This window comes from Frieseomelitta varia, unplaced genomic scaffold, assembly GCF_011392965.1.
Source record: "Frieseomelitta varia isolate USP_RPSP 00005682 unplaced genomic scaffold, Fvar_1.2 scaffold_659, whole genome shotgun sequence".
Classification (NCBI taxonomy): domain Eukaryota; kingdom Metazoa; phylum Arthropoda; class Insecta; order Hymenoptera; family Apidae; genus Frieseomelitta; species Frieseomelitta varia.
The window spans coordinates 108,264-135,619 of NW_025110433.1; the positions used below are offsets into that span (position 1 = coordinate 108,264).

A 27,356-nucleotide genomic window follows, 5' to 3' on the forward strand; every position below is an offset into this window, starting at 1 on the left:
ATGAACTCTCGCCGTGTAATTGCGGTATGATGCATCCGGATGATTTGCGAGCCCATCCGTAGGGCAGCCTTCGATGCGTAAACCCACTTCTCACCCTCTCTCGTCTCTCCTCCTTCTCCTCTTTCTCGTCGTCCACCACTTTCTTTCACCGTTCCCGATCCTCCTCGTCCTCATTCGTCGACATCGGCCCGGTAGAAACGCGATTCCAGGTACACGCAGAGACCGGGAGCGAAGTTCTTTTTCTGTGCGCGTTCGCGCGCCTATAGTTAGCGGTAATGGCAAGTTATTACCGACGATGTCGTCGGGATAGCCGCGACGCGTTTGTTGTTTACCCTCGGGTTTTCGCGTCGATTCCCGACGAAACGTCGTTAATCGATGCCGGGATTAATGGGACCGATACCGTTTGGGCGGCGCCGTTTGAATCCCGACACAGGTGTTAAACTTTTACGACCAACTGAAAAATGTCTCTGTCCCGTAAATCACTTTAATTGTCGCGCGTGCGGCCATTGTTGTGTGCACGGGAGGGTGGTTGTCGCTGGCTGTCGCGGTTGATTTCGTTGCTGCAGCTCCCGGTGACGTTTTCTTGTCTTTAATCCCGTATCTTTGTACGCTCCAGTGTCATCGACGAAGTGTGAAATTGAAGCGCAGAGGACAGAAGATAATGTATATTTATTAGTTTTGCACGAGACAAAAATTGCTCGTGTCAAATGACCGATTAAAAAATTTGATTTAGAATTTTGCATTCTTTCTTTCGTTTAATTTTTGTTAAAAAAAAAAAAAATAGAATAAAAAGATCTAATTTTTTTTCTTATTTTTTTTCCCGCATTAAATTGATTCATTTCGTAAAAAGACCTGTTCGATTACAGTAGAAATGCAATGCTTTGTGAATCTAGAAAATTTTCAATCAATCGCTTGCCACGATAATACTTTAAAGAGTCCGCTAATTTAAAAAAGAAAAACCAAGAAATGAAAGAGGAGAAGGATTCGTCTTCAATGCCAGATCTTGCAAGCGAGAAAGGAAACACGTAGGAGATAGGTGGTAGACAAGCGGATTCGGAGACACCGTTTTGCATATCATCAATTTCGCTTATCAGAATTATAGGGCTCGCCTGGGCAATTTTGTTATGCATTATGATACACTGCGCGAAATGTCAAGCGAAACGCCCATCGCCACTGCGAGTGGGGGACGGAACGAAGAAGGATGAAAGGTGCAAAACGCACCTCGTGCAGCGCGATAGAGGCTGGCCCCCATTAATTGGTACTTTTCGTCAGCTGCTTCACGCGTCCAAAAGGCTGATCGTGACGATACATTTCCGAAAGGTATTCCTTTTTTTCTTTTTTTTTTTTTTGTCGGTAATGTGGGAACTGTTGTAAAACGTAGATCATGTATAGTGCGAGAGGAAAGTCTCGAAAAAAAAATATGTCCGCCCGTAAATGAAGGGCCAATAAACGTTGCGATGCCTTATCTTTAATTCCTATCCTTCCACGAACTTTAATCGTCCCAAATTGCTTCCAACTCCCTAATTTAAAAAAATACATCCGTTGCGAGAATGTTTTACAGTTTACTGCTTTCCCTTGTTGCGAGAAACGTGCGAACCGGCACGATAAGAACGATTCAGCGGTATCAGTTCGGTATCAGTTTTAATTTGACAGTTGGAACTGAAAGTCCACTTCGGTAAAATCGACTTTAGTCGACAGCCATCAGATGAATGTATATAGCCGATTGCTGACTTTAGGTACCGAAGTGGTAAACCTCCAGCGCTGGAATGAGATGTCACGCACGTCGAGAATATTTTGTCCAAAATTGCGGCATTTCCTCAGTTTTAAGTATATTTAAGTATAACCCAGGCAAAACGAATAATACATTTTTATCACGTCTCAATAATTTCTATCCAGCGATACCATACCGACGAGTTCAAGAAGAAAGCGGACGAATGATTGTATACGGTTTGGTCGCTCGTTACGGTCCGCAGTCAGTTGCCAAGGCAAGCGGTTAAGGATTCAGAAGACTCGCCCTTGCGAACTTACTACATGCTTGGCTAATCATTATCTATCGTTTACTATGCACCTGTTCCTCGTGTTTTTTTTTATTACTCGCGAGTAACGGTCGGATAAAATATAATCGAGATAGGAATGAACCAAGTTCGGTCGAATTCAACGATATATTGTTTTATTTAAAAAATAAAATTTAATCGGGGAAAGAACGATAGAGGGAAGAAACGGCTGACACCATCAATCGAAACGAACAACAGGGAACAAATCCGAGCGTGGAATAATCGATGCGATCTCCGTTTCGGATTGACGATGTTGGCCCGCTCTATATGTGCGTGTGCGTGTGTGTGTGGGTGTGTGTAGCGCGCGCTCAAACGACACAGAGTCTGACGGGCGCGAATGTTTTTAAATTTTTCCCCGAACGCTCGCGCGCGAGTGCGACCCAGCGATTTATCGTCGCGACCCTGGGTCCCTTCGGTACGAGCGCGGCTAGTCGCGCGCGAACGTTAATTGCGTGACAGAAAATTCCTGCGAGGAGGCCGTTGAAATGACTCGCGGTCCTGACGTCACCGGCCAAATCCATGGAAGAGGTCAAGGACTAGCCAGGGGGAAACATCGCTGACCTGATCATCACGTTCTCGTGGGTGAATCGTCTCTCCTTTCTTCCGCGAGTTCGACGATTTCGAAGCTCCAACTTTCGAATCTTTTGCTCCCTTGTTGTTTCATGAAGATATCGGTCGAATAAAGTGTGAAATAGTAACAATTCTCTGTATTCGAATTGAACGTGGCACTCTGTTTCATTTTAATCTCGCCGATCGTCCTAGTTTGTTATCATACAGTTTGGACTACCGATAATTCTTATGTTCAAGAAACGAATAAATATATAAACCCATTTTTAAAATATTATTTAAAACAGTCTTAGGCAGTTTATACACGTACGTAATGTTATCTGTCGGGGAAGCACGGTCTCGTTCAAAATTGAGAGAGCGTTCTAAATTTTTGAGCGATAGTATATATAGTATATCGTAGATATGTACGAAATATATAAATAGGTTGTTAGTAAGAAGAATATAAAAATACATATGAATTTTATATCTTTAAATAGCATCTTATTGAATACGATATTTATAGTAATAGTAGTAGTATATTTTTATTTCAGCCTTCTGATGGCCTTGAAATTGACTTTGGTTTTACATTACACATTCACATTGCACTTATCCCTACTTTTATATATTATAAGAATACGATATTTATATTCACAGAATAATTTCAATCTCTGCGTATGTATAAAGAGAGCAAAATCTATTCTACGCGAGTGATTAAGAGAAAACAACGATCGCAATCTTATCCAGGAAAGTGTGTTAACGAGATTACGATTAGATAGTACACGCTCGGCACTCTGAAACAAGCAACCCTGAGTCAACTCTCCCCTCGTAGCATCACCGTGTAGAAAACGAAAGTCGGAACGGGCGAGATCCGAGCCTCACTGAGACAGACATCAATAGTATCGGCGGCGGATCGGACGAAAATGAAATCGACACGGGTATTATTCGAACCGGTGGTTAGAGGTGCGGAAGGTCAGGAACGGGGGCGAGGACCTCGTGGATCCAGTCGATGGAGAATAGTCCGCTAGAATTTCGATTCAGCCTTGAAGGTCGATATACGAAAGCGAGAGGACACTCGCTGGTAGGAGGAATGGCGAACGTACGAAACGACGATGGCGATAGAGAGAGGAGAGCTAGTAGAGAGAGCGAACAGCGGGCGAAGAGGTCGAAAAAGATGCGATAGTTTCTGGGTGGGGAGGTCGCGAACGAAGAAAGAAAGGATGGACGGAGAAAGAGAGAGAGAGAGAGAGGCACGAGGACGTGGGTGGATAGAGGAGAGAATTAGTGTGTTGTGGATGGAGTTCGGTATGCGTGAGAGCTTGGTCGAGCGGATAGCCGGCGTCACGCCACGCGGCCCACGAAAAGTTATGGTTACTGCCGGCGGTGAACGGGGAAGGGCAGCCAACTAAAAATAATATTACATTTTACGGACAGCCTAATTTCGTCGCGAGGTGGTGGGCCTACGCGAGAGACCGGCAGTTTGTTATCGGCGGTCGCTTTCACCAGCCCTCCGAACGCCCGCTAACAACATCCGCCTAGCCCGATTCTAGCTACCGTAATCGACCACCGGAAAAAGGTTTGAAGAATCTCTCGCGTTAACACGGCAGAAATGAGCCTCGTAATGGTCGTTTGAACGAAAACGAACATCGTCCGAGCCCTCCGCCGTTTCCACCGTGCTTTGCTTCCTTTTTTCAAACGGTTGAGGAAAGCGATAATTTTGCCTATTGAATTTCCGCGTGTTAATCGCTCGACCTTTGCCGCAAACGACTTTTAAAGGGTGCTCCTTTGTCCCGGTGCGTTCGAGACTCGTCCCCACGTACCGATGAATGTTGCTGGGAATTCCACGCGCTCGCTGTTGTAGTCCGTCGCACGATTTTTTCGCGTCAAACAAAATTACTCGCCTTGCGTATATATTTCGTGTGTTTTACGTTTGTTTATAATCAAAGTTTCGAGGAGCAACCTTGGCATCGCCTCTTTAGAAACTGCGCTCGCCTGTGAGTGAAATGTGGTACCTGAATAATTGGCAATCTCCTCGCGGACAATTGGAGTATTTGGCAAACGAGAGGCACGTTCTAACCATACCCGAGAAACGAACGGGCACGTGGCTACTGGTTGTCAGCCGTGAAGGGTTCTCAGCGACGCTCCGCGAGCGGCAAAAGGTCTCGGGTGTGGCATAAAGATGCGAGCGCCATCTTCGACCTGGCGCTGCAACTACACGAACGTCCACGCATGGTTGGTCGGTAACGTAGCTCGTCCGGGTTATCATCCCTTAGGTTGAGAACAAAGACCGAAAAGAAGTGGAGGAGATCGAGATGCGCGACGATCACGGCGATTATAAATGCGAATATTGAAAATTTTCATTTTCATTTCCATTCACTCGATATTTGACAGCAAGATTTCATGATTTCGTTCGATGGGAAACCCGCGCAAATTTATGAGAACGTTTTATCGCATGTGCGACGTGCTCTTTCGTCAAGCTGTAAAATTGGTTCGCGCGCAATGCTATCGTTGAAAACGTTGAATTTGAAAATGAGGACGAAATGTCGAATCTAGGACCAAATCGATAGATTTATAATTTCTTATCATAAAACAATTGTCTGACTTCATGGAAAATTAATCAAACATTGTATTTTGGTATCTCAAGATTCCTGCATTTTAAGATTTCGTCAACTGAATGCATGTATAATAGTTAAATATATAAGTTTAACGTAACTTATTTTTAATAATATTGAAGCTGAGAAATCCCTAAATAAAAATATTAACCAATTATAATAACCGATTACTCCAACGTCACGCGTTCAAAGAAATTCTCATTTCAAAAATACATCTTTTTTGCGATTTCATTTGTTCTACCAACATAACGCACCAAATTAAATCGCGAAAGAGACGTGTCCTCGTCTTCATTTAAAGATTACACGAATCACAACCAGAAACAAATTTCCTTCCCTGAAACCTCGCTTCCTCTGTCCCGTAATTTTCGAAAACCTGCTCCACGCATCCCTCTCTCGCTCGCTCTTGCCTTCACGACTGGCCGATCAGGTTTGGTCTAGTTTTACAAAGCCAGATGCAGCTCGGCCTACGGGACTACGGCGTGGATGAAGAAAGTAGGGACCAGGCCGGGCCATTATGGTGGTCGGTGAAACAGGGTCGTCATAGCGAGTAGCAGAAAAATTTGGGACAGGGGGCAGGTCCTTTCGTTCGTGGGAAACACCCTTGCGGCCATACCCGAAGGCAGTATGGCTCCTCTCTTTTCTTTCTTTTTTTCTTTGTGCTTTGTGCTTGTGCTCTCTCTATTCCGAATGGGCTTGGTTGGTACACGACTCGCCTTCGTCTTCGAAAAAGATGATGTCCGTTCGCTCTAGGTAGGAAATCGTAGGCACTCGGGACGGAACGGAACGGGGAACCGTTTGGAATTTGTGAGGAGAGGCGAGAGAGAGGAGAGGTAGTCGCGCCTTGCCACGCGAGGAATCGACACGGCGCTTCGTTAGGTGGCTTGTTTCGCCTCGGCTCGCCACGACACCAGATTTATACCCGTACATGTTAAGTGGTGTGATCGACTATCGCGAGCGTTCCATTAGTAAGGTTCAACGGTCGTCATGCGACTCTCCGTCGCGATTACCGAGCGCGTTCGTTACACCGGATCTTTGGCCGCGTCCGCGTCCGCGTCCGCGTCTCCTTCTTCGGCCGGCTTCCTCCGAGATTGCATCCTCTCTTCATTCACGAGCTGTTATTTACGAGTGAGTCGCGTTTCACAGTTCGACGGCGTGGAAGCCCCCCGAACTAATTAGGGGCTCGCGCGTTTCGGCGATTCTTCGTGGATCTACGAGGTATTTTATTGCTGATTTTATACGCAACATATACAACATGCGTGCATCTGGAGATTACACGTTTACAATTGTACATACAGTGGTTTACAGCGTTGTTTCTAGCAAAATGATGGAATCTTGTTGCGACGATCCCTCTTTCCATCTTTTGACCCGTTAAGGAGCAACGATTTCAATTATTTTCTATCGTCAGCTCTGTTTTTTCTTGTCACTATTTCTTCTACAATTGCAATCAGATTGAAAGAAATTTATAATATTTTGGAAACTTGATTGCTTGGTTCTTAATGGATTAAACTATGAAATTCAATTGTCCACACTAGAATATGAAAACTCGTAATATAAATTCTAGAATTTAGGACACGCGGTTGAACCGTTCGCATCACGATTCAGCTATTTGTTAATTTCTGCCGATCAGGAAATGTTAGAAATATCAGAAACTGTCAGCAAGCGAGTATAGGCGTACAAAGGAAGTTTTCAGTTGGCGATACAAAGCAAACGCTGCTCTTAGAATCTATCGGTTGGCAATGCAAGTGGGTGAAGAGATTCGCGAGTCGAATGCAATCGTCGCGTTCATCGATGGAAAAGTTTACAAGCTCGCGAGGACGTGTCGAGCGCCGGCGACGCAGTAAAAAAAACTTGCGAACGCAAAGAAGCAGAGACAATGATTGGTATGCAAAAAAGCAATTGATAACCGTGGCGTTATCAAAGGTTAATTGAGATGATCACTCGCCTGGGAGGTCCGTTATCTAGTCCCAGTGCCCACCTTCGTTTGCTTTACGGACACGCTAACTAACTAACCGGCGATTTACATTGCTAATTGCACGGCCATGTGAGTGTAATGGTGGCTAACGTGGACAATGTTTCAAGGGAATTAAACCCTCCCTCTAGATGCACGAACGAACGAACGAACGAACGAACGAACCAACCAACCAACAAACGGGACGAGCTTAGCGTTTCCCATTCGGAAAGAGCGGCTCGCCATTTGCCTGTGGATCGACTTCCCTGCATTTTTAAGATCGTCCCGACAAACTTCCGAAAGACGAAAACACTAGACGGGAGCCGTGAGCTTTCTAAATTCGCCGGGTCTGTCGAATCACGCGTCGTTCTGTCGTTTTAAAGCGGTCCGATCGGAGCGTAATCTGTACCGGCTGCGACGGGCTATCGGAAATAGGCTTTATTTTTAAGATCGTCGCTCGATATTCCGGAACTTTCGATTCGTATCACGCGACTATTTTCTCTCTGTCTCTCTATTTTTCTCTCTTTCTCTCTCTCATTGAAATTCCATCGAACGTGGACGAGAGCTATGTAGAGGAAGAAGCTACCGGATCGTGGAACGAACGGGAGATAGCTTTTGAATCGCGAGATCTGAAAGCATCGATCCACTCCCGCGATTAATACAGCATACGGTTGTCCTTCTTTTTTCTGTGTACACTTCCCCTAGTAATTGACGAGACCGTAGCAAACAATTTACACAATAAATCAAACGACATCCTCTCGCGAAAGCAATAAATTGTCTTTTTGAATTCAAGTATTCACTTATTTCAAAAATCAAATTCACTTATTTAAGTAATTGAAATTAAATATCTACATATTGATACACTAGTATGTTTGGTTATTTATTCAGCATTCAAAGAATCATGCTATCGATCTTCTGTCCTATTACAATAGAAAGTAACATTTTGCTGAAGAAAATTGGTCTTAAATCTTTGCATTTTTAAGGGAGAGGCGAACAATTTTCATCGATCCTTTTTCATTTTTCGGGCGAATTAAGTCGAGCGTAATCTTTTGGGCCGCGTGAAGCGCAGTTTCGTTTAATTTAACAAGGCCAGGCACGCGAAACAATGTGACCATTTGGTAGGATAATTACGGAGGAAGGCTGCCGCGTTCCGAAGGGGTGACTTGTATCTAGTTTCAGAGTAATCCAAAACGGGTAAGGAGATGGAGGACTCTCCACCCTTTCCCCCCACGTCTTGGAGCGTTTGGGGTGGAAGACGTTTTGAATTTACGACACGTAAATATCCGGCGTGATCGTAACTTTTGAAAATCCTTTCGGTGCTAAGGTCGGGTTAAAAATATTTGAACCTAAACCTAAGACGAGGCGAACACGTGTCGCGCACTGAATAAAAAGCGAACGCGAGACACACGAATGCCATGGTTGAACGTCTAGGAACTACGCGTGAAATGTGCAGCACCTCTACTCGGAAGTCTTAAGAATGACATTCAGTAAAATATTATGGAAAGTGATGTAGTATATACTGATTACATGAACATGAATATTAGAGTTAAAGGAGAATCTGTATCATGGTATTATATTTTATAAAAATTTTAATTTAATTTTGGTAATACCACACAATGTATGGTATTTTTCAAAGCAGTGCTAAATATATATCTTGTTTGCCATGCAAAGGTCAATGTATTAAGTTAATTGTGTTATAAAATGCACGTGCAGTTGAAATTCCATTTCATTGTCTACGATAATATTAAATGTCGAATGTTAGAAATAAAAGTGTTGTCCTAAGACTTTTGAACAAGAGTGTAGAAAATAGACAAAACATTGGTCTAAAAATATAGCCAGAGCAAGGACTGTGCACAAAACACCGTGAACGACGGCGATGAAATTCAGCAGACATGTGTGTCCGTTACATGCACCCAGGCCAATTCGAAAATATACCGATCAATTCCGACACGGCGGATTCGTGAAGGAGAAGAACGGAGGAATCCCGATAAACATGTGTTCCCGCGTGTAGAACTCTCCTCCGGGCGGAGTGCGCGACGAATGATAGAAAGTCGTAGAACGCGGACTGAAATAGACTATTGTGAAGTTTCGATCGCTGACCTTATGCCTGATTCGCTCTTCGTTCCACGTCTTGTGCTCCACGTTTAAATTTTCGTGCTCCAGTGTGATGATCACATTAATATACTTTTCAGTATATCTTTCTACTATAAAAATTTATTTCATAAAAATAATGTGTCATTACGGGGACTTTCTACTATAAAAATTTATTTCATAAAAATAATGTGTCATCACTCGAGGTATTTGTGAGAAAATATCGGGAGTTAAACGTTGAAATAAGAGTATTTAAGTTCAAAATTGGAATTTAAAATAATATACAACAGTTTATCGAGATAGGAATTTATATCAAACGTTTCCTACTGTTCAATCGCTAGGCAGTAGAGGCAGCCATTTTCAAATATTATGTATATCAAGGTAGAATCCATCAGCCTGAATAACTTAATTCCTTCGGCTAGCTGTCTGACGAAACCACACGTTTCAAACTATGTTCTTTTGTATACCTTTGCTTCTATGTTATTTGGAATTTCACGTTTGACTCGGGGCCATGTTTGTGAGGATACCTGTGTCGCTGGCATTGGCCATTCTTCGATGCTAATGTCAGAAAAAAGGAAACAGACGGTGGCCTGGATAAAGCAATTTACTCGGTCGATCCTTTTCCGTTACAATTTCAATCGCGTATTAATCTGAATTCCTTCGTTGCCGCGATATCTAACATCATTCTATATAAAATCATTATGAGAATCAGTTTGATGAGACAGTTAGTGAGTCGAACGTCCGTTGATGTTGAATAGAAAATTATCAGAATCTTCACAGATGATATGTTAAAGTTACCTAAATGTGTGATTTATAATTTATGATACGTGGGTCCTTGAGGGATTGTAATGTCTTCTGAAGCGATCCTCGGAGGATAATAATTAATAAACGTGTAATGGAGATGTATGAATATGACACAACGACGAAGAAGCCGCGTAACATAATAAAAGGGAAGACGTATTCCGAAGGAAACCCTGTGTTTTCCCTCTTTATTCAAACTAATTCATCTGTAAAAAAAAAACAGAAAAAAATGATATCTAATGTCGAGACCGATTAACCGAATTTCGACGAAAAGATTAAACAACGTTATTTCATACGGAATCAACGAACAATAAAATGCGTGTTTCGAAATTGTTATCATCAGACTGTGATTGCGCAACGTCCAAAATACAATGCTTTGCACAATCTCCAATCGGAGTTCCATTTTTTATTATACTCTAAAAAAAACGCGAATTTGCATAAAAATCCGCAGTATAATACTTATCGCGCGTGAACATCGGTCAAAATTTTCGTTGTACACATTCCCACGTATCACGCGCGTGGCAACGAAAATCCAGGAACTTGTGTTGCCGGCTGGAACCTGGATCAAAACCATCAACTGAGATATGACATGTATTCGAATATTTCCACGAGTCAGTGTACAAACGATGCATGGACGATGCATTTTTCGAGCACGCCAGACAGAAATAATAACAACGGGGACGGGTTTGATAACGGCGTAATAATCTCGAGGGGGGCGGCGTGCCGAAGAAAAGGGGTTGTATCTAGCCGTAGCCGGGAGGTAGCGCGCCACTGTGTCCTAGGGTAAGTAAGAAGACGCCTACAGTTTACGATGACGCGTAAATATCCCGGGCGTCCCCAACTTTTACGAACCCTTTGCTAGCCGGTATGCGCCGGGGTTGCCGAGGGTGGTAGCGTTAGGAGTTGGGAGGGATGGGAATGAGAGTTTGCGGTGACTGGGCAGGGCCTTTATATACTCCTACCCGCGAGTCTAACGCCCGCCACTTTACTTTGGCTATATCTTCACCCCGGCGGCGCTGCTGGATACCGTGCTTTAACTCTTGCACCGCTCGCGGCCGCCAAATAAAACATCGAGCGCGAGGAAACTTGCTGCTGTCGCGCGGACCTTTTTCTTTCGGCCGCTTTTTCCACCCGTTTCTTTCGGTTCTTTCGCAGCCGCGCGCGGCACGACCGCTCCGGCATTACACGACCGCTTCTTTTCCCTTCGACGACCGAGAACCATAACCAGAGAATCTTCCAGTTCTTCTTCTTCTTCTTCTTCGTTAAAACGAGCTTGTTTTTACATCCTGTCATCGTCGACGAGGATTTTCGAGAGTAATAAAAGCGAAACGGGTTGGTGAAACGGTGTTCCAAAGTTGTTGACGAGACGAGCTAACTACCACAGTCCTTGCCGAAGCTGAACAGAGAACTCGGAATATTCAAGCAGACGTTGTTAATCAATTTGATTGGCGAAAAATTAACGTTACAACTGGTCAAAATGATAGGCCGAGTTTTTATCGATTCACAACTATGGATTTTTAAATATCTCAATACTGATGACAACGCGAGTTTTACATTTCAATCTCTTCAAGCGGTCTTTTAATTTTAACTTAACGATCGAAGTTTATGTTTAATTTCCAAGTTGACAAGTAGAAATGAAAATCGCCTCTATTCTTCAGATAATCACGTCAGCACGTGATACAAATATTGATATGAAATTAAATGGCACCGCAACCTCCCCAATTAAGGTCCATTTAAGATTTCATTCCCTGAAATAACATAACGTGTCTCCATGTTTTCCCAAAATTTCAACTCGCTGCGCGCAAAAAGCGAAGATTCGAACAATGAACCATTCACGGTCACGGCGTGTCTTTTGCTCTGGCCGTGATTTATCGGTCGCTTATTTGTGGGCCATTTCACCACCGGACATGAGTTATCTCGCGGGGATTTGGTCGTTAGAACGAAGAATAAGCGCGCCACGACGCCGGATACATTTTTGCCTAGCCGCCTAGAACTTTCAGCCATTCGATCGTCGACTTAGCTCACTGTGTGCATGTGTACACGCGAATGCGATATATTCGAGGCGCTCGTGGACCTCGAGAAAAGAAACCACCAACAGCCGCGATGGAGACGGGAAGTTGAACGGTCCTCTGCGATATGTACTAGCTAGTCTCTACCTAGACGCGGCCATGTACATAAACCGAAAGCAAACTGACTTTTATATACAGGAACTGGCGTATAGAGTACGCATAAGCGCGCCGCGCACACATAGCCGTGTTTCGGGCGTTATTATGTCGAACGTCGTTACGAGCAGTTTCTTCAGACAGTCTATATGGCCCTCGGATACGGCTCAGTGTATATATGTACGTCTAACGACATCCGAGTGCCGCGGCGAAATTATATCGAGTCTGCCAAACGCACTTCGCGACCGTCAGATGCTTTTATGTCTCACGCGTTTCCTCTCTGCCGGACATATTGCGTCCATTTGGCATCCCGATTTCGGCATTGTTCCGTCGAAAGGGGACCTATATAGATGCTCTCGCTAATTCGACAGTCCAGAAACACGTTTTCTTATTTTACATTCCAGAATCTAATATCCAAGCGAAGTTTATTTTATAAATAAACAGTTCTGTTTCAATTAAAATTCTTTAAAATGTCACTTTCAGAATGTAAAGTACGTCTGAATTCTAAGTGGAATTTCTTTCAAGAATTTATCTCGAACAGCGTACAATTTCTTGCCACGAAACCGTGAGATTGTGTAATTGTGGGTTTTTACGATTTTATGAATTATTGGACAGGAAGATCAGGGGAGGTTCAAAGGTCGAAAGACGTTAGTCTCGAAAAAGAGACGGTCTGCGGTAAACAGTTAAATTTAGTGGAAGTCGCGAAAATAGACGCGGGGGATATCCCAGGCTGGTCGAGGCGAAATTATCGCTTTATTATTGCGGGGCGTTCGGTGACACAAAAACTCATTCAAACCTGGCGTTCTCTCGTGCACACAGGCCACTGTGTTGCGCAAACATGAACGCTCGCAGACGTGACTGCATGGCAAACAGAGTGGCACGCGTTGCACGAGTGAATTTGCGTATTCCTTGCACCGTGTGCATTTCCAACTCACGCTTCAAATTATAATTACGAACTCGCGAGATGTTGGTTTTTTTCTTCTTCTTGAAGAGAAAAAGATCATCGCAAACGTGCAAAGTTTCTTAATATAGCTGAAGCTCTCGGTTAGAGAGACAAACAATTCGTATAAGGCAAGTTACTAGATACTATTTTTGAAGAATTTACAATCGGTTAACCTTGTGATTAACACGATAACGCAGATACTTCAATTTTGTGAAATTGTTGGAAAAATATTGAAATAATTTCCTTCCGGACTTTCGACAGAGTTTGCAAAAGAGATGCAAATGGCAATATTGGTATAATTGAATATCGTAAGATTCTAGTCAAATTTTAGTATTGTGCAAATTTATTTCGCGATTTATTTCCATCAAATCTTCTCGTATCACTTCGTCGGCCGTTTCGAGCGGGTTCTTTATACTTCAACAAGGGAAACGGCCGAAACGAATCGTCCGTTAATGCCCAATGATTGTCAGTGGTAACGAGCAGTAATCGACGGCGGACCAATCGAGTCGTTTAAATGCGTATCGAGTACAAATTTATTAGGCTATTTGGAAATACCGTGATAAAAGACAGAGGGGCGGCTGAATACCGAGGACGAAGGAGGCAGGCAAGCTGCGTAAGGATATTTCGAGGAGGAGGGTATGGATATAAGGAACGGCGTAAGGGTGGCGGCGGTATCACGGTGGCTGAAGCACCAGCGGGCAACCCCTTATAAGGGGTAGGAAGCAATTATAACACTAAATTAAGGGCGAGGAAAATTTGGCAATTAGGGGGATTCAAAAGGGATAAAGTCGCAGGATGGCCGTTTTTCCTATGCCAGATTCCTCGGGGGTTACCAGGCATTAGCTGCTCGGCCGGCTAAAAGAGAAACTTTTCTCCGAGACGAAGGTGTCTTGATCGTCGTCGCAAAATGCCGGCGATAACGGTATCAAAGTTGGTATCTTACCGTTCGCAAACTTATTCGTATTCCATTGGATGTACCCGTGACTTGTAAAAACTTTCAGAGCGACTTTTTCTAAAAAAAAAAAAAAATAGATAGATTTTCTTTAAACGATATTTTCCGATGACGACTCTAGTGCATACGTATATACGTACGTAGCGATTATAGAATTTTGAGCAGAGGGGAAACGAGGCAAACCCGAAAGGCACTCATGCTGAAATTACGCGGTACGCGTTGGACCGACGACCGTGCGCGAGTTCAGTTTTAGATCTTTGACCTATTGTCAAGCAACGAAACGTACGACGAGCGGTCGCAAGCCGCAGAAACGCGATGATGCTTTACGCGCTGACGCGGCGTTGTCCGTCACGATGGGCGCCGCAACGTGGTTCACGGAGCCCTGCGCGAACCCCCTAGATACTACAAATATATATCTCCGTTTGGATTACGCTGGACTACCAATACGGTAAACATACAAACACACGACGAGAGAGAGAGAGAGAGAGAGAGAGAACAGAGACAGTATACGAGAGAATGTTTGGGAAAGCAGGAACAGAGCTGGTAACAATGCTAGTAACAAAGCAAGATAGAGAGAAACAGAGAGAAAGAGAGAGAGGGAGCGATTGAATGAGGGTGGAAGGGAAAGAGGGTAGAGGAGATACAGGAAAGCTGGATGGAAGGGAATAGTAGGTGGTAGAAATGGCGGTGCAAGTGGGTGGAGGGTGGTTGAACCACGACAGGGGGTGGCTAGAGGTCGACGCGTGCGGGCATTGCGATCCGTCAGAGCGGGTAAACCGAAAACATAAATTTAATAGGTTTCACCCCCTTCTTCGAGCTTTATGGCGCCACCGAATTTCCCATTAAATAAACAAGCGCAATGTTCATTACGGGGCACCGGATCTCGACCGATCGTGCGCTGTATACGCGCCGCCCGCTATCGTAGATTATGTTACGTAGATGCATCTAGGGCTTAGACCGCAGCTTGCGGTTTCCGGATGTACGTATGGGTATACGTGGATGTGCGAGAGGTACGATGCCGGCCCTTCGAAATTGAACGTAAGAGGGAAGAAAATTGCTCGGATCGCTTTTCCACCGTCCGTTTGAATCGCGAACGAAATAGATTTTCTATCTCCGACTCTCTTTTCTAGACTCCTAGAAACGGTGGCAAGTTACACAAAATGGAAAAATTGTGTCACTTCCAACGTAGTTTATTTTCTCATTGTTTCCTTAAAATCTGTTTTTTTTTTTTTTTCGTTTGTTTGTTTGTTTTCGTAAATTTCGCTCGAATTCGCGTTTTCACAGTCGCGATAACAACGGCGAATTCACGAATTATGCAATAAGGTCTGATCGGGGATGTAGGCACGGATTTGGCCGATCGAAAACGCGTGTACCCTCGGCATAGTCGACGCAGTGTTTACCACCGGGTTTGTTTCGAATGTGGGCGATCCTGGTTCGAATTTTCCCCGAACGCGAGCCCGTCACACATCGAAATGCCCCGGCAATTCCGGATTTTTCGTGTTTTTTTTTCACCGTGCCGCGCGTAATCTCTTTTTTCACGATGCTCTCTATCGGAAACGCATAGTGATCGTCCGGGCGCGCGCGGACGGCTACGCGAAACACTGTAACTCCTGCTTGCTGATAATTAGCGCATCCATCAGCCGCAGCAAGCCGCCAGCTAATGCCGATCGTACGTTATCGTTATCACGGTCTCCCCATTTTGTCCTACCGCCGCTGCTCCCTCCCCCTGCCTCTCAGCCAACTCCCATACCCCGAACCCCTCTATATTTGTACGTGGTCCGTACGCGACACCATCACCGACCGTCGCCATCCCCCGAATTCACCCTTTCTCTCTCTCTCTCTCTCTCTCTCTCTCACCCTCTCTCCCTCTGCTCTCAGGCTGCCTCTGGTGACTCCCCTATATCGGCAGCGAACGCATGAGCTGTCGATACGACCAATAATCTAATAACCAGTCACCGGCAATGTGTCGTAAGTCACCGGTCTGCAGATTTTCACTCGGAGAACCAATAACGCGCTCCCTCTTGAATTATCAATTCGTCGATCGTAGGCCGTAGCCGGACGAAAGGAAGAACGAGGCGCCATCGTGGTCTTCGTCGAGGATATGAGATTTCCACGCTGATTTACAGCACTGCGCTTCGTTCAAGATCGGCGAGCATCGAGCTACGCCGGGAATTTCTCGAAATCAGAATCGCGTTGTGAAAATGGAATGAAAGAAAAGAAAAGAAAAAAAAAAAAAATAATAAAGGGAGATGGGGAGGGAAATCGATATTCGACGATCGTACTCTCTCGCAGTTGGACGAGGCAAGATCAGCTTGAACATCTTGTAAACCACGATCTCGATCCTCCGCTGCCACAAGGAATACTCGAGAATAAGAGAGAAAGAAGGGGAAAAAAGAGAATGAACCGGAGGGTCAATGGAACTGGCGCGGGAACGAGCTATCGTGGACCACTTTATTTCCAACGATCGACGAATCTCGCAGCGCTGTAACCCGTGGTCGTAAAAAAAAGTGCAGCGTACACAGCCTCCTCCCAGAGGGAGAGGGTGGTAGTTGGTGCCGTGTGCCGGTGTGGTATTTTCATCTTCTTTTTTTTTTTTTCTGCGAGATCGTTCCTAAAAATCATAGAGTCCATCGAAGGGCGAATTACAGGATCGCGATAGCGAACCCAAAGAGAGAGAGAGAGAGAGAGAGAGCGTGGTGGCGGGTGCATGCGCGCATCTCACGGCCGCGGGCCGCCAAATGATCCAGAACACCGGTGGGAATTGGTTCAGCGTCGAAGGGGAGGTGGGGCAGTAGTAGGGGCCAGGAGCAGAGGCAGCGTTATAACTAACCGAGCTGATCTACGACCTGTTTAGTAGTTCTATATCAGCGCTGCACCATGCTTCGGTACACGCAATCGAATTGCCTCCTCTGCCGATAATATCTGACTTAAGTAGGTACCATCGCGCGCGTTTGCTCGTGCGAACACACGTAACGGAACGCGCTCGTGTGCGACACACGGCTATATACACCCACGTGCGCGGAGAGGCGCGCACCGGCTACGTGTTGTGTACGACGAGCGGAGAGCTGGGGGCCGTGCACGTGCGCAAATAACTAGAATATGGATGATAGAGCCCTGGCCGGGCAGGAAAGAAGTTGTTGCTAGATGCTAGATTACCGTGGCAAGTACGTTTGTAGCCGATACGCGTGGTAAAACGGCTCTGTTCGGTTTAATGCGCGACCACCGTCGCTGCTGCTGCCGCCGCCGCCGCCGCCGCGGCTACCTACCTACCCCCTTTTCGCTGGCCGCATTATACTTTCAATAGGTTGCTTTACGATCGTGACTAACTAGCCCGGTTACACGATAAACGAGTTAATGATTGATGTAACCGAGGCAGCGTAATTCGAGCCCGGGGTTGAAATTGATTATCTACTATTCTGTTATTGCGGTGAGTTACAAGCGTCCGCGCGAGCGCATAATTGCCGCGCGCGTTCTGAAGCGAGTCGTTCGACAATTGAAATTTCCCATTTCGCGCGATTAACTTAATCCTTTCCGCCGCGATGATCGCGCGCCCGTGTCCGGCCCGGCCATTTGCTAATGTTGACCGATTGCATTTTGCATTGCATTTTAATTTTACCAGTATATGCATAACGACGGAGGAAGTTGGTTCCAATCAGCAGCTATTGTATCGTATCGCGTCGTATCCGATCCGTTCGCCATCCATACGCTTACCATACGTTTCTCGCAAACTGGGAGATTCGTAAAAATCGCGACGTCGTTGACCAGTGGGTTTTGCCTGCTGCCGCGCCAGGTGTTCGAACTCCGCGGATTTCGAAACCAACTTTCGAATCGGTGGGTGGATGTGCGAGCGGAATCCCTGTCATTTTCACTTTACGGGAGATTGAATGTATAATGAGGGGAAGGAGATTAAACGTGGAGTGTCGTTGAAACACGGCACGCATTTGTCGACGTCTAATAGAATATTAACGAACACAATCCGGCGTTCGATGGCCGCGGTACAAAATGCATTCAGTAGCTCATCGATCGACGTTTCATCACGCGCCGGCGAAATGAAAAACAAGTGGAAGGGACGAGCAAGGGGTTGGGCCAGGGGTGTTTGGTTCGACGAACGAACGTGACAGAGACGAAAGGTAGGGGTAAAACGGTGGTGCGAAGGGGCTACCGGCCGATCGTTAATTGTTTAATCCCGTCCGATTGGCGCGGATATTTTTAAATATGAATCCTCGATCTAGAAATTGGACTATCCGATAGAGAAAATTGTGTTGTCCGACGCGGCGAAATATCGCCACGGCCTCGGCGATTGGCTAAATACGATTTATAGCTTCATTTATGACGGCCCCGCGAGTTATTCTCATTGGCTCGGTTTTAAAATGTTCCGATCGATCGATCCGCGCGCCCACCCCGCCGCGCGCATTATACGCGCCCGGGCTGCTTAAACATTTCCACGATTTACGATGTATCGCGCAGGGCGGTGATCAGTTTTCAGCGAATAATTCAAAAAGTGACGCCTCTTATTATACGTACGCGATATATCCCGGCGATCTCTGCCTTTCGCACACCACCCATCCCAGATTTCATCCGATGTTGCGTCGAATTCGATCGTCGAAAAAGATTTATTCGGGGTCGCTCTCCCAGCGCTGTTGTTGAACCTTGTTTCGCGCAAACATAAGAGCGCGCGCGCACACGAGCAAGCGAGTCAGAGAATACCTGAATTCTCACGTAGACTTTTCTCTTTGTCACAGGTAAGGAAGATATTGCTAAGCCGCATTGGACATGGTTGCAAGGTGAGTTGTGCTTTCTTCAAACTTGATTAAAGTTGGAACAAAAAAAAAAAAAAAAAAACGTCTCGCGCGCTCGAGGTTTCGAGCACTCGGTTCCTTTCGAGCGAGAACACGATCTCAATTCGGGGCACGAAGCGAAACGTTGCGCGACGATTACGGGCCCGATTGAAATCGCCCTCTGGAATCGAACGACGCCGAAGACTCGAGTGCGATGAAGCGCCTTTGCTTCCCTCCTTCGACGGGGATACCGAGAGTCTCGTGCTGAATTCGGATCGTGTGTGTCAGGAGATTAGATTTATTTGGGGCGAGGCGTGCTCGCACAGATGCTACTGCCACCGAGGAGCGGAGAGGAGGGGAGGGGTGGGAAGCGTACCCCCTCGAATTTCCACGAATTCGGCATAGCGCTGTGTCTCGAACGACACGGGAGGCAGGCTTCCAAGAATAAAGAATCGTGGGGTGAATTTTCATCGGCGTCGAGAGGTTCCCGACACTGCCGCTCCCGAACTCCGGTCTCCTTTTCCTTCTGTTGACGAACCCTTTTTCCCTCCCTTATAAAGCGACCAGGAGGAGAAGAAGTATCGCGAAGAACAGCTGCGAGCATCTTGACAGCAGCGCGACAGAGACCGAGGACCGACCGCCGACAGTTGTGTTTCTCTTTCCCTTGAAAACGAAAGGGAGGAAGAAAAGAAAAGAAAAGAAAGAGCGAAAGAGAGGCTCGTCGCCACGAGAGAACGTGCGGAGGTCGCGGTTAGATGGGGGAGAGAGTTTGGGGGGAGGAGAGCGGGAAAGACTGGCCGCGCGTGAGAGTAAGGGAAGGAGCGAGCCAGAGAGGGGCAGAGAGAATACAGAACGATGCCTTCGAGGGTGATCAATAAATATTGGCTCTCGGGGGTGAAATTGGGGTAGCCGAGTCCGGGTATGGCGTCGGAGGGTGAGAGGAAGGACAGTCGTGCTGCTGCGGTTGCCGCCCCTTTCCTAGCAGCACACGACGTATGGCAGATATAACCACTTGGTACAGGCAATGGAGAATCGCTCATGGACCGTAATTCCCTCAGACTTTCTGATCGATACTCACTTTAGGCCATGCTGCCGTTAGGAAAAACGCGGAGAGGCTTTACGAGAGGTATACCGATGCACACAGCAAAGAGGAGGATGCCGTCCGTAAAAGTTCGATAGCCGTGTACACGCGACGGTTTCGCGCATCCCGGCATTCCGCCATAATCCGAATCCTATATGGAAATTCTCCGTGGAATAGATGTTGCATCGATATCAGACAACGTACGCGCGGATTCAATGGCTATATTCCCTTGATTGCGCGTCCCCGGCGCGGGATTTCGTTCCGCGCGAATCTCCGGTGCGTGATGAAACGATCGTGCCAATCCCCCCTCCCGATCCTCTTTTTCGTCCTCACGTTCCCCTTTCTGTCCGAGACCAAAAACCAAGTGGTTCTCGTTAATTGTCGGTTAATTCCATAAAGAATTGCAGTTTTAAGGGGTAACCCTAGTCCGATCGAGCGCGACCGACTGACGAAGGATTAAATGGCTGTGGGGATTGGTAGAGAGATCGCATTGACGGAGGGTTATCCGAGTCGATGGGCTACGTGATGGAAGCGTCTCGATTATCGAGTTATCCGTCCTCCCCTTTTACTCCCTTATCGTCGTACTTTTTGTTTGTCTTCTCTTTCTCAGGCGGATGTTGGCGAAAAAAGCATTTGTCGAACGAATTGTCATTTCCTTTTATTTTCACATAACGTGCACACACGCGTACAAAGGTCGTAACGGTGAAAGGAAGTAGCATCTCGCCGATTCCTCTCAATTGTCTCCGCCATGTTCCAACCTCTGCTAAATAGAAATCCTCGTAGGTTGTCGGCGGAGAGGTTTCCGTGAATTCGGTTAGAATTTGGATGAGGAAACTGGATGCTTCCCGAGGCGTGAAATGGCTGCGTTAACCGCTTGCACGAGCTAAAACCCCCAAACTGAGCGCAAGGAAAGGGGCGGACGCTTTCCTCTTCCTTTTGCCCCCTTCCTCCCCCTTCTGCACCACCTTTCCCCATTGCCTTCGCCCTCGCCACTATCTCTTCCACAAAATACCTCTCTCTTTTTTTCGTCTCCCTTATTCCATTCTTTTAAAGGCTTCCGTCTAGAGACAACGTTGTTTAGTAATACCATGCTTCAGAAGTGCGCTACAAGAGGCTCATAATAAAATTCATGCGTTTCGAGCTTTTCGTTTTCGCTCTTTGTAACTGGTTTACCGCCGTAATTCATCCGCGTATTTTAATGATCCGGAGATCGTTTCGAAACTGTTGCTCTTACGAAATTCTTTCTTCCGTGTCCTTGTATATATCTTTCATACTATATCGTTTGCGAAGCGAACGTGCCTATCGCGGAATAAAGGTTCGCGACACTTTATGCACCCTCTCGAACGGGATTCATCCATCCCCCCCTCTTTCTCTCCCGTTCTCATGTTTATTAACTATAAATTGACTGGAATGTTATCCTACTTGAAATTCACGCGAGGATATTTCATCCGACGCGGAATGAACAAGCGGATTTGCCAAGTCTACCCCTCGAAACGCCACCCCAAAGGCGCGAGGCAATCTCTCTCCCGCCATACTCAGCGATCGTTTTCTTCTTTGTTTTTTTTTTTTTTTCCTTTTTCTTTTTTCTGCGGGGATTTCAGGCCGAGTCGCGGTTCGAACGGCACGGATAAGCAATATCATCGTCCAGATCTCAACGAGAGGTATAAGACGAGAGTTATGCGGCCCGCTATGCGCGAGGGAATCGTAGATCAGCGGCTGGCACGTCTGCAGGGACGTGGAAGCGAACGTGAAAGAACAGAGAGCCACCGCCATCATCCCGCACCAACCCTCTTTCGTTCATCCACGACCCCACCTTTCTTCCAAACCAACCCCCGCTCCACCCCTCTTCTTTTGCTTCTTCCTCCTTGCCTCCCTTTCTCTCGTCTCGTCCTTCTCCGTTTCTGCACCGCTCTATTCGCCGTACAGTCTCTTTCTCCGAACATTCGTATCTCGCTATCTTCGAGACCCAGCCGTGGGTCTCTCTTTCCCTGTGCCTACGTGTTCTCGTTGTCTTTCTCTGCTGGTACGTGTATACATATATCTACGCGTCTCCCCTTTTGTACACTTGTACCCAGCGTGTCCGTGTGTCGGGTGTACATCCGAGTTAGAACATGTATATCATCGATACGTAGGTATACCTACGTAAAATGCCAAAGTGAGCGCATAAGGCGACGTGCAGAGGCCACGAGTATGAGTGAACACAATACTGGGTGTGGCATCCAGACCGTACTGTTATTTTACCCGACGGAGTCGCAGGAGGCTGATTCTGACACCGCGTCGACCGTATTCTTTCCTGCTCGAGTATATAATTGTCGGCTGAATGTCACCGACCGACCCGACGACCGAAAATGTCCGTACCGGTCGTTTCGTTTTATAACGAGGGGGATCGCGATGTTTGTCATTTCACGACGTTGTAAGTAATATAATATAAGGAGGGAACGAACTACGTGGACGGTGGACGTGAGAACGAGGCAGAGGGAGAGATTCGTTTATCCGGAATAGTTAATAAGCTTAGGTAATTGGCCACGGATAAGGACAGCGTTGTAACGAGAATTAAGAGCAGCGAACTAGGTGGTTCCGTCTCGCGGTAGTGGTTCCATCCTATTTTTTCGTCGGCGGAACGTGAATTAAGTCCCTTCGCTATCTTCAGTCCTCGCGTAAATTACACTACCAGCTCCATGGAGAGAAATGGCCGTCTCTTCTTTTCCCTTCTCGGCTCCTCCCTCACTCTCTTTCTTTCTCTTTCTCTCTCTTTCTCCCTTTCCACTTTATTTACATATAGATACGAAAGCCATTGAGTCGTCGACGAAAGTACTTTCCTTTTTATAGGTTCATTCACTCGGCATCGATAAAATTTGCCTGAAATTATCGCCATTTCTCACGCCGAGTTTCTCGTCCACGCAGTTTCGATTCTAATACCAATTTCGTTTCGTCTCGGCGGTGTCCATCGCCGTCACTCGGTTACGAACCGGTGTCAACGAGATGAAAATTTCGGAATTTCCAGATTTATCATAGGACGTATTGTTCATTTTCGAGCAATTTCGTGTCTCTGTAATTTCGAGCGGTTCCACAGATAGCCTCGATGCTTCGAAGGGGTTGAGCATAACTCGAAACATATTATGAACGCATACATAAACATCCCTTGGCGTTATCAGTTGTCGGACGCCGGCGCGCCGGATATTGTCGCATCCTCCGTTTCGCTCTCCCTATTACACGGTACAAAGCGAGACGCAAACGTACTGCTCCCGAACAAAACCCGGGAAAATCTGAGGAAAGTGCTACTCCGGAGAAAATAGAGATCCTTAATGATCTCGGAATACAAGATGTTATCAGAGGTCTTTGGAAGACGAACAACTTTCGATCGATCGTGTTGATGATCAAGATCATCGTAACAATTTACTAAAAGTTAATTTCTTGGCTTTAACGATATAATATTTTTTAATGTACTCGCTACTATAACGTCATTTTAATCATCTAGAAAACCTTGTTGTTTTCAAGATGAAACGTTGTGTACAATCATTTATTACTAGGTGATAGATTTTTTTATGTAAATTCATATTTTAGAGAATACAATTTCAGAAATTAATTCGACTGAAAATTATTTTACGGACTATGTGACGTAGAAAGCACTATACTTTGGATATTTTTTATTTTCATTTTCTATAAATACAAAAGAAATTCTTCAATTTGTGTGTTTTAATAAAAATATTTAAGATCGTAATAGTAAGTTAACTGTTATAATCTGTAAAAAAGAACGGCCATAATTTTGTAGCTGTGAATGTTTCTGGCAGCTACAAAACTTACGTCGGCCACAAATAGAGAAAGTTTTCCCAAAATTCGTCACGTAAAAAACACGTTTTCCTAGTAAAAAGCAAGGAATAGCTTTCCCTTTTCCCGAGGAAGGCTAATTTATGTCATAGCGAGCCTCACAACAAAGAGATCTACTACTCTTACTTTTTTATTGCCCTCTGAAATTTCACTTCGCCCGTGCACCTTTGCCACGGCACGGTAGGTTCCGGCAACGGCTTGTAAAAAGTAAAGAGATTGATTTTTCTTGGTGAAAGTTGTCTCGTGCCTCTAGTTCGGACCCTGCTCACTTTGTTATTTTTCAGGGGTAGAAAAAAAAAGGACGACGCTTTCCGTTTGGTGAAAGTTTGGGACGGTACACACAGTGGTCCTGTATTTTCGAGTTGCGATCGGTTGGGATCTTTTTTTTGAGACGACTCTAAATTTCGAATTGTTAGGCAACTGTCAAACTCGAGCATTTTGTGCCGAGATAAAATTCGAATCTTCCCGTGCGTCTGCCACTTGTTTGTTATTAATTTCGTTTCTTTCCACATTGTTAATCGTCGTGTTCTTTTTCGTTGTGATTGAAATTAAAGCAATCCGTTTCCTCTGCATGCTGCTATTTGCCACTGCGAACGCGCGGGAGAGTACGAAAACGGTCCTTAAATTTCTTCGTGTACACAGATATTTAAGCATGGTCACGGTGATGTCGTTTTATTACCCGTAACAACCACATCGTATAAACGAGGAAAGGACCGGAACTACCTGCTGCACCTTAACCTTCGTCTACAATGCAAATTCCCAGTCAACCTTAGACTTAATTTTCTGGAGTCTTTTTTTCCTTTCTTTCTTTTTCTTTCCTTCCTCAGTTGACCGATCTACGGTTCCTATAAAAGCGTTCTCCAGTAAAAACGCGTCCCATTTTACGGTGCAAAAATCCTCGAGTACAATCATAAAATTAAAAGCAATAGCTGAACGATAGCAAGGAACGCTTTTTCGACCTTGAGAGATATCGTTGGCGGAAGGCGAAGAACACAAAGAGGGATCGATTCCTTGGGAAACCTTGGTCGAAAGATTAATTGAATTTCAGCAGCAATTAAGCGGCCCGGAGGAATGCGATTCGAAATGAGATGGTGGCTGGCCCCGTAGTATCAAGTAGAAGGATATTGCATCGGACGAATGGGATGAAGGGTGCCGAAGGGTGGGCGCGCGTCGCTTGAAAGAGTTAAATCGAGGTCGGTGCGCGCGGGGCGGCTAGCGACGAGCAAATAATCGAGTTTAATTGCAAAACCGTCGGCATGATTTAATTACACGGCGCAGCGCAGTTAGATATATATTATGTACCACCCGCCCCCCTCTCGGTACATATATACCACTCGCTCTCACCCCTCATCCAGCTACTCCCCCAGATACGTAATAATACGCACTGTGCACCAACGTGTATTTATTCAAGTGAATCGAGTGAAAAAATCGGCGACGAGAAGTCAACGCGTCTCTCCCCTTTCGTTTTCATCTCTCAAGTTCGAGGTACTTATACTATTGCAATATTGAATCGAAAATTTGGCAGATCAGTTTTATTGTCCGTCCATGTGAGTTATAGACCGTGGCACGATTCTTATAGTGATAATCTAAAATCTCTCGACGCAGTATTAATCAGCACCACGCCACGATAATAATAAAAAAAAAAAAAATATTACCGAGGATATAGAGGGGTATAGAGGGGGTTGGTGGTGGGTATCCGCGCGTGCAATTAGTTTGACGTACTCGAGCGTAGGCACTTGAATTCGTTAACGAATCCGCGTTTTTTTCAGCGGCCGGGCCTTTTATCTGATGTAACAAGAACTCTCGCGAAGACACCGGCCGTGGCTCGCCGCACCGGTGAATCGCATTTTTGCATTCCCACGCGAGTTTTTGCGCGCACCTCGTCGTGGTGCGCGGCATGCCGCCCGGATACATGTGCACGGATATCTGCATAAACGTGTGCAACGTGGAAGCGGCCGGCTCGAAGAATATCGCGAGAGATCACGAAACAGGGAACGGCCCCGGGAGTTTCGTCGAGTGCTGGACTCGTTTGCACTCGGCGCATTCGAAAGCTGGCCGTATCACGCGGTGGCGGCGGCGGCGGTGATTCTCTCTCTTTCTCCCTCTCTTTCCTGCTCGTGTTCCAAACAGTCCCACCTCCTTCTCCTCCGCCACCTCCTCCGCCTCCCTTTCGACCCGTTTCAGCCCTTCTTCCAAGAGGTGGCCTTATCTCTGGTTGGTTTTTGTCCGACTGCAGTAGCATGGCAACACGCGATGCAGGGTTTCGCGCGAGACCAACCTGCGACAGGAGATTTCCGGTTGATATCGTTCGTTCGAAGCACGCGAGCACGCCGAATCCCCTTTTCAGACTGAACGAGATTGATAACACCCGCATCCAGCTCGATCCGATTTTATGAGCTGTTGACGACACCTTCTGGCTAGTATGCGCCGGCGCTTCCGATAAATAATAGAATAACCGTGACTCGACACGCGATCATGCTCGGGCAACTCAATTTTTATCTGCGCTCCTCACGGAGTTGTTCCGTACTCGCAGCTTCGGCGTACTCTGTCACTTGATTATCCACCATCGTAGAACTCGACGATATAATCAAAATAACGTATCTCGGAGTATTCGAAGACGTTTTCACCTCTTCATAAGTAGAGATGTATATCAGTAGTGAGATGCATCAGTCGTTCGTCTAGAAGCGACCATGAAGTCACAGTCCGTGCTGTTTCCTGGATTACCCACTCCGTTCCAGATCTGGAGTTGAAACGCCAACATCTTTTCGGAGTACAAGCACCGGTGGACGTAATTAACGGCGAGTAATGTACGCGGATGGTCGTGATTCTGATATCTCAAGCAAGCAGAGACATGCGCGATCGTATCGTGTACCGCTGAAATATTGAAAAAAAAAAAGAAAAGAAAAGAAAAAACGCTTTGCACTGTGGCAGCTTCTCGGTTAGGTAGTGTACTGCGGCTGATCCGAGCTGTGACGGTAGCTGGCGATAGGAATGAGCGATATATGGTGTCAGGAGTTGCAGGCTGGAAACGTATTATGATAATTTCGCCGGGAATAACGCACGCGTGGATGATAGCCGACCGTAAGAAGACCCGAAAAAAAAGTCCGGCGATTTCAACGGGAGCGTGCATTTATGAATTTTCATCGAGAACGTAGTAACCAAGAGAGGATGAACAACGAGGTATCTTAATTCCTCGACGTAATTTATACGGGCATACCGTGTGGAATTAATATCCATTGTGAACGGAGCAAAGCTCGTTAATAACGGGATTACCGATCGCCTATTTTGCTAACGCACATCGACAACTCTCGGAGCTGCCGGATTTCACTTCGAGATTAGATCGTGTAGTCATTAGTTGACCAAGGTATAACTTTATCCGATAACGAGACTGGTTCTTGCAGAAAGGATTTCGCATGTCGTTTCTGGGATTGCGTCGCCACCATTGCAACAAAGACACGTCTGAGTCTGCAAAGCATTGCGTAACGTGGCTAAGGAGATTACAATCACGTGCGTCGAATGACGAACAGATTGAAAAAATAATTCTATTTGAACTTGCGCAAAAA

The 27,356-nt window shown here is 45.9% G+C and overlaps 1 protein-coding gene across 2 annotated transcripts in view; it reads left to right on the forward strand.

Moving 5' to 3' along the window:
* Positions 1 to 27,356, forward strand: part of LOC122534998 (homeotic protein ultrabithorax) — a 134,924-nt gene that overhangs the window by 37,291 nt on the left and 70,277 nt on the right. Inside the window, exon 2 of one of the 2 annotated variants that reach the window (XM_043666140.1) lies at positions 18,849 to 18,890. The exons of the other annotated variant lie outside the window; for it this stretch is intronic. Coding sequence (XP_043522075.1) covers positions 18,849 to 18,890 — 42 coding nt within the window. The remainder of the gene's footprint in view (positions 1 to 18,848; positions 18,891 to 27,356) is intronic. 2 annotated transcript variants of the gene reach the window in all.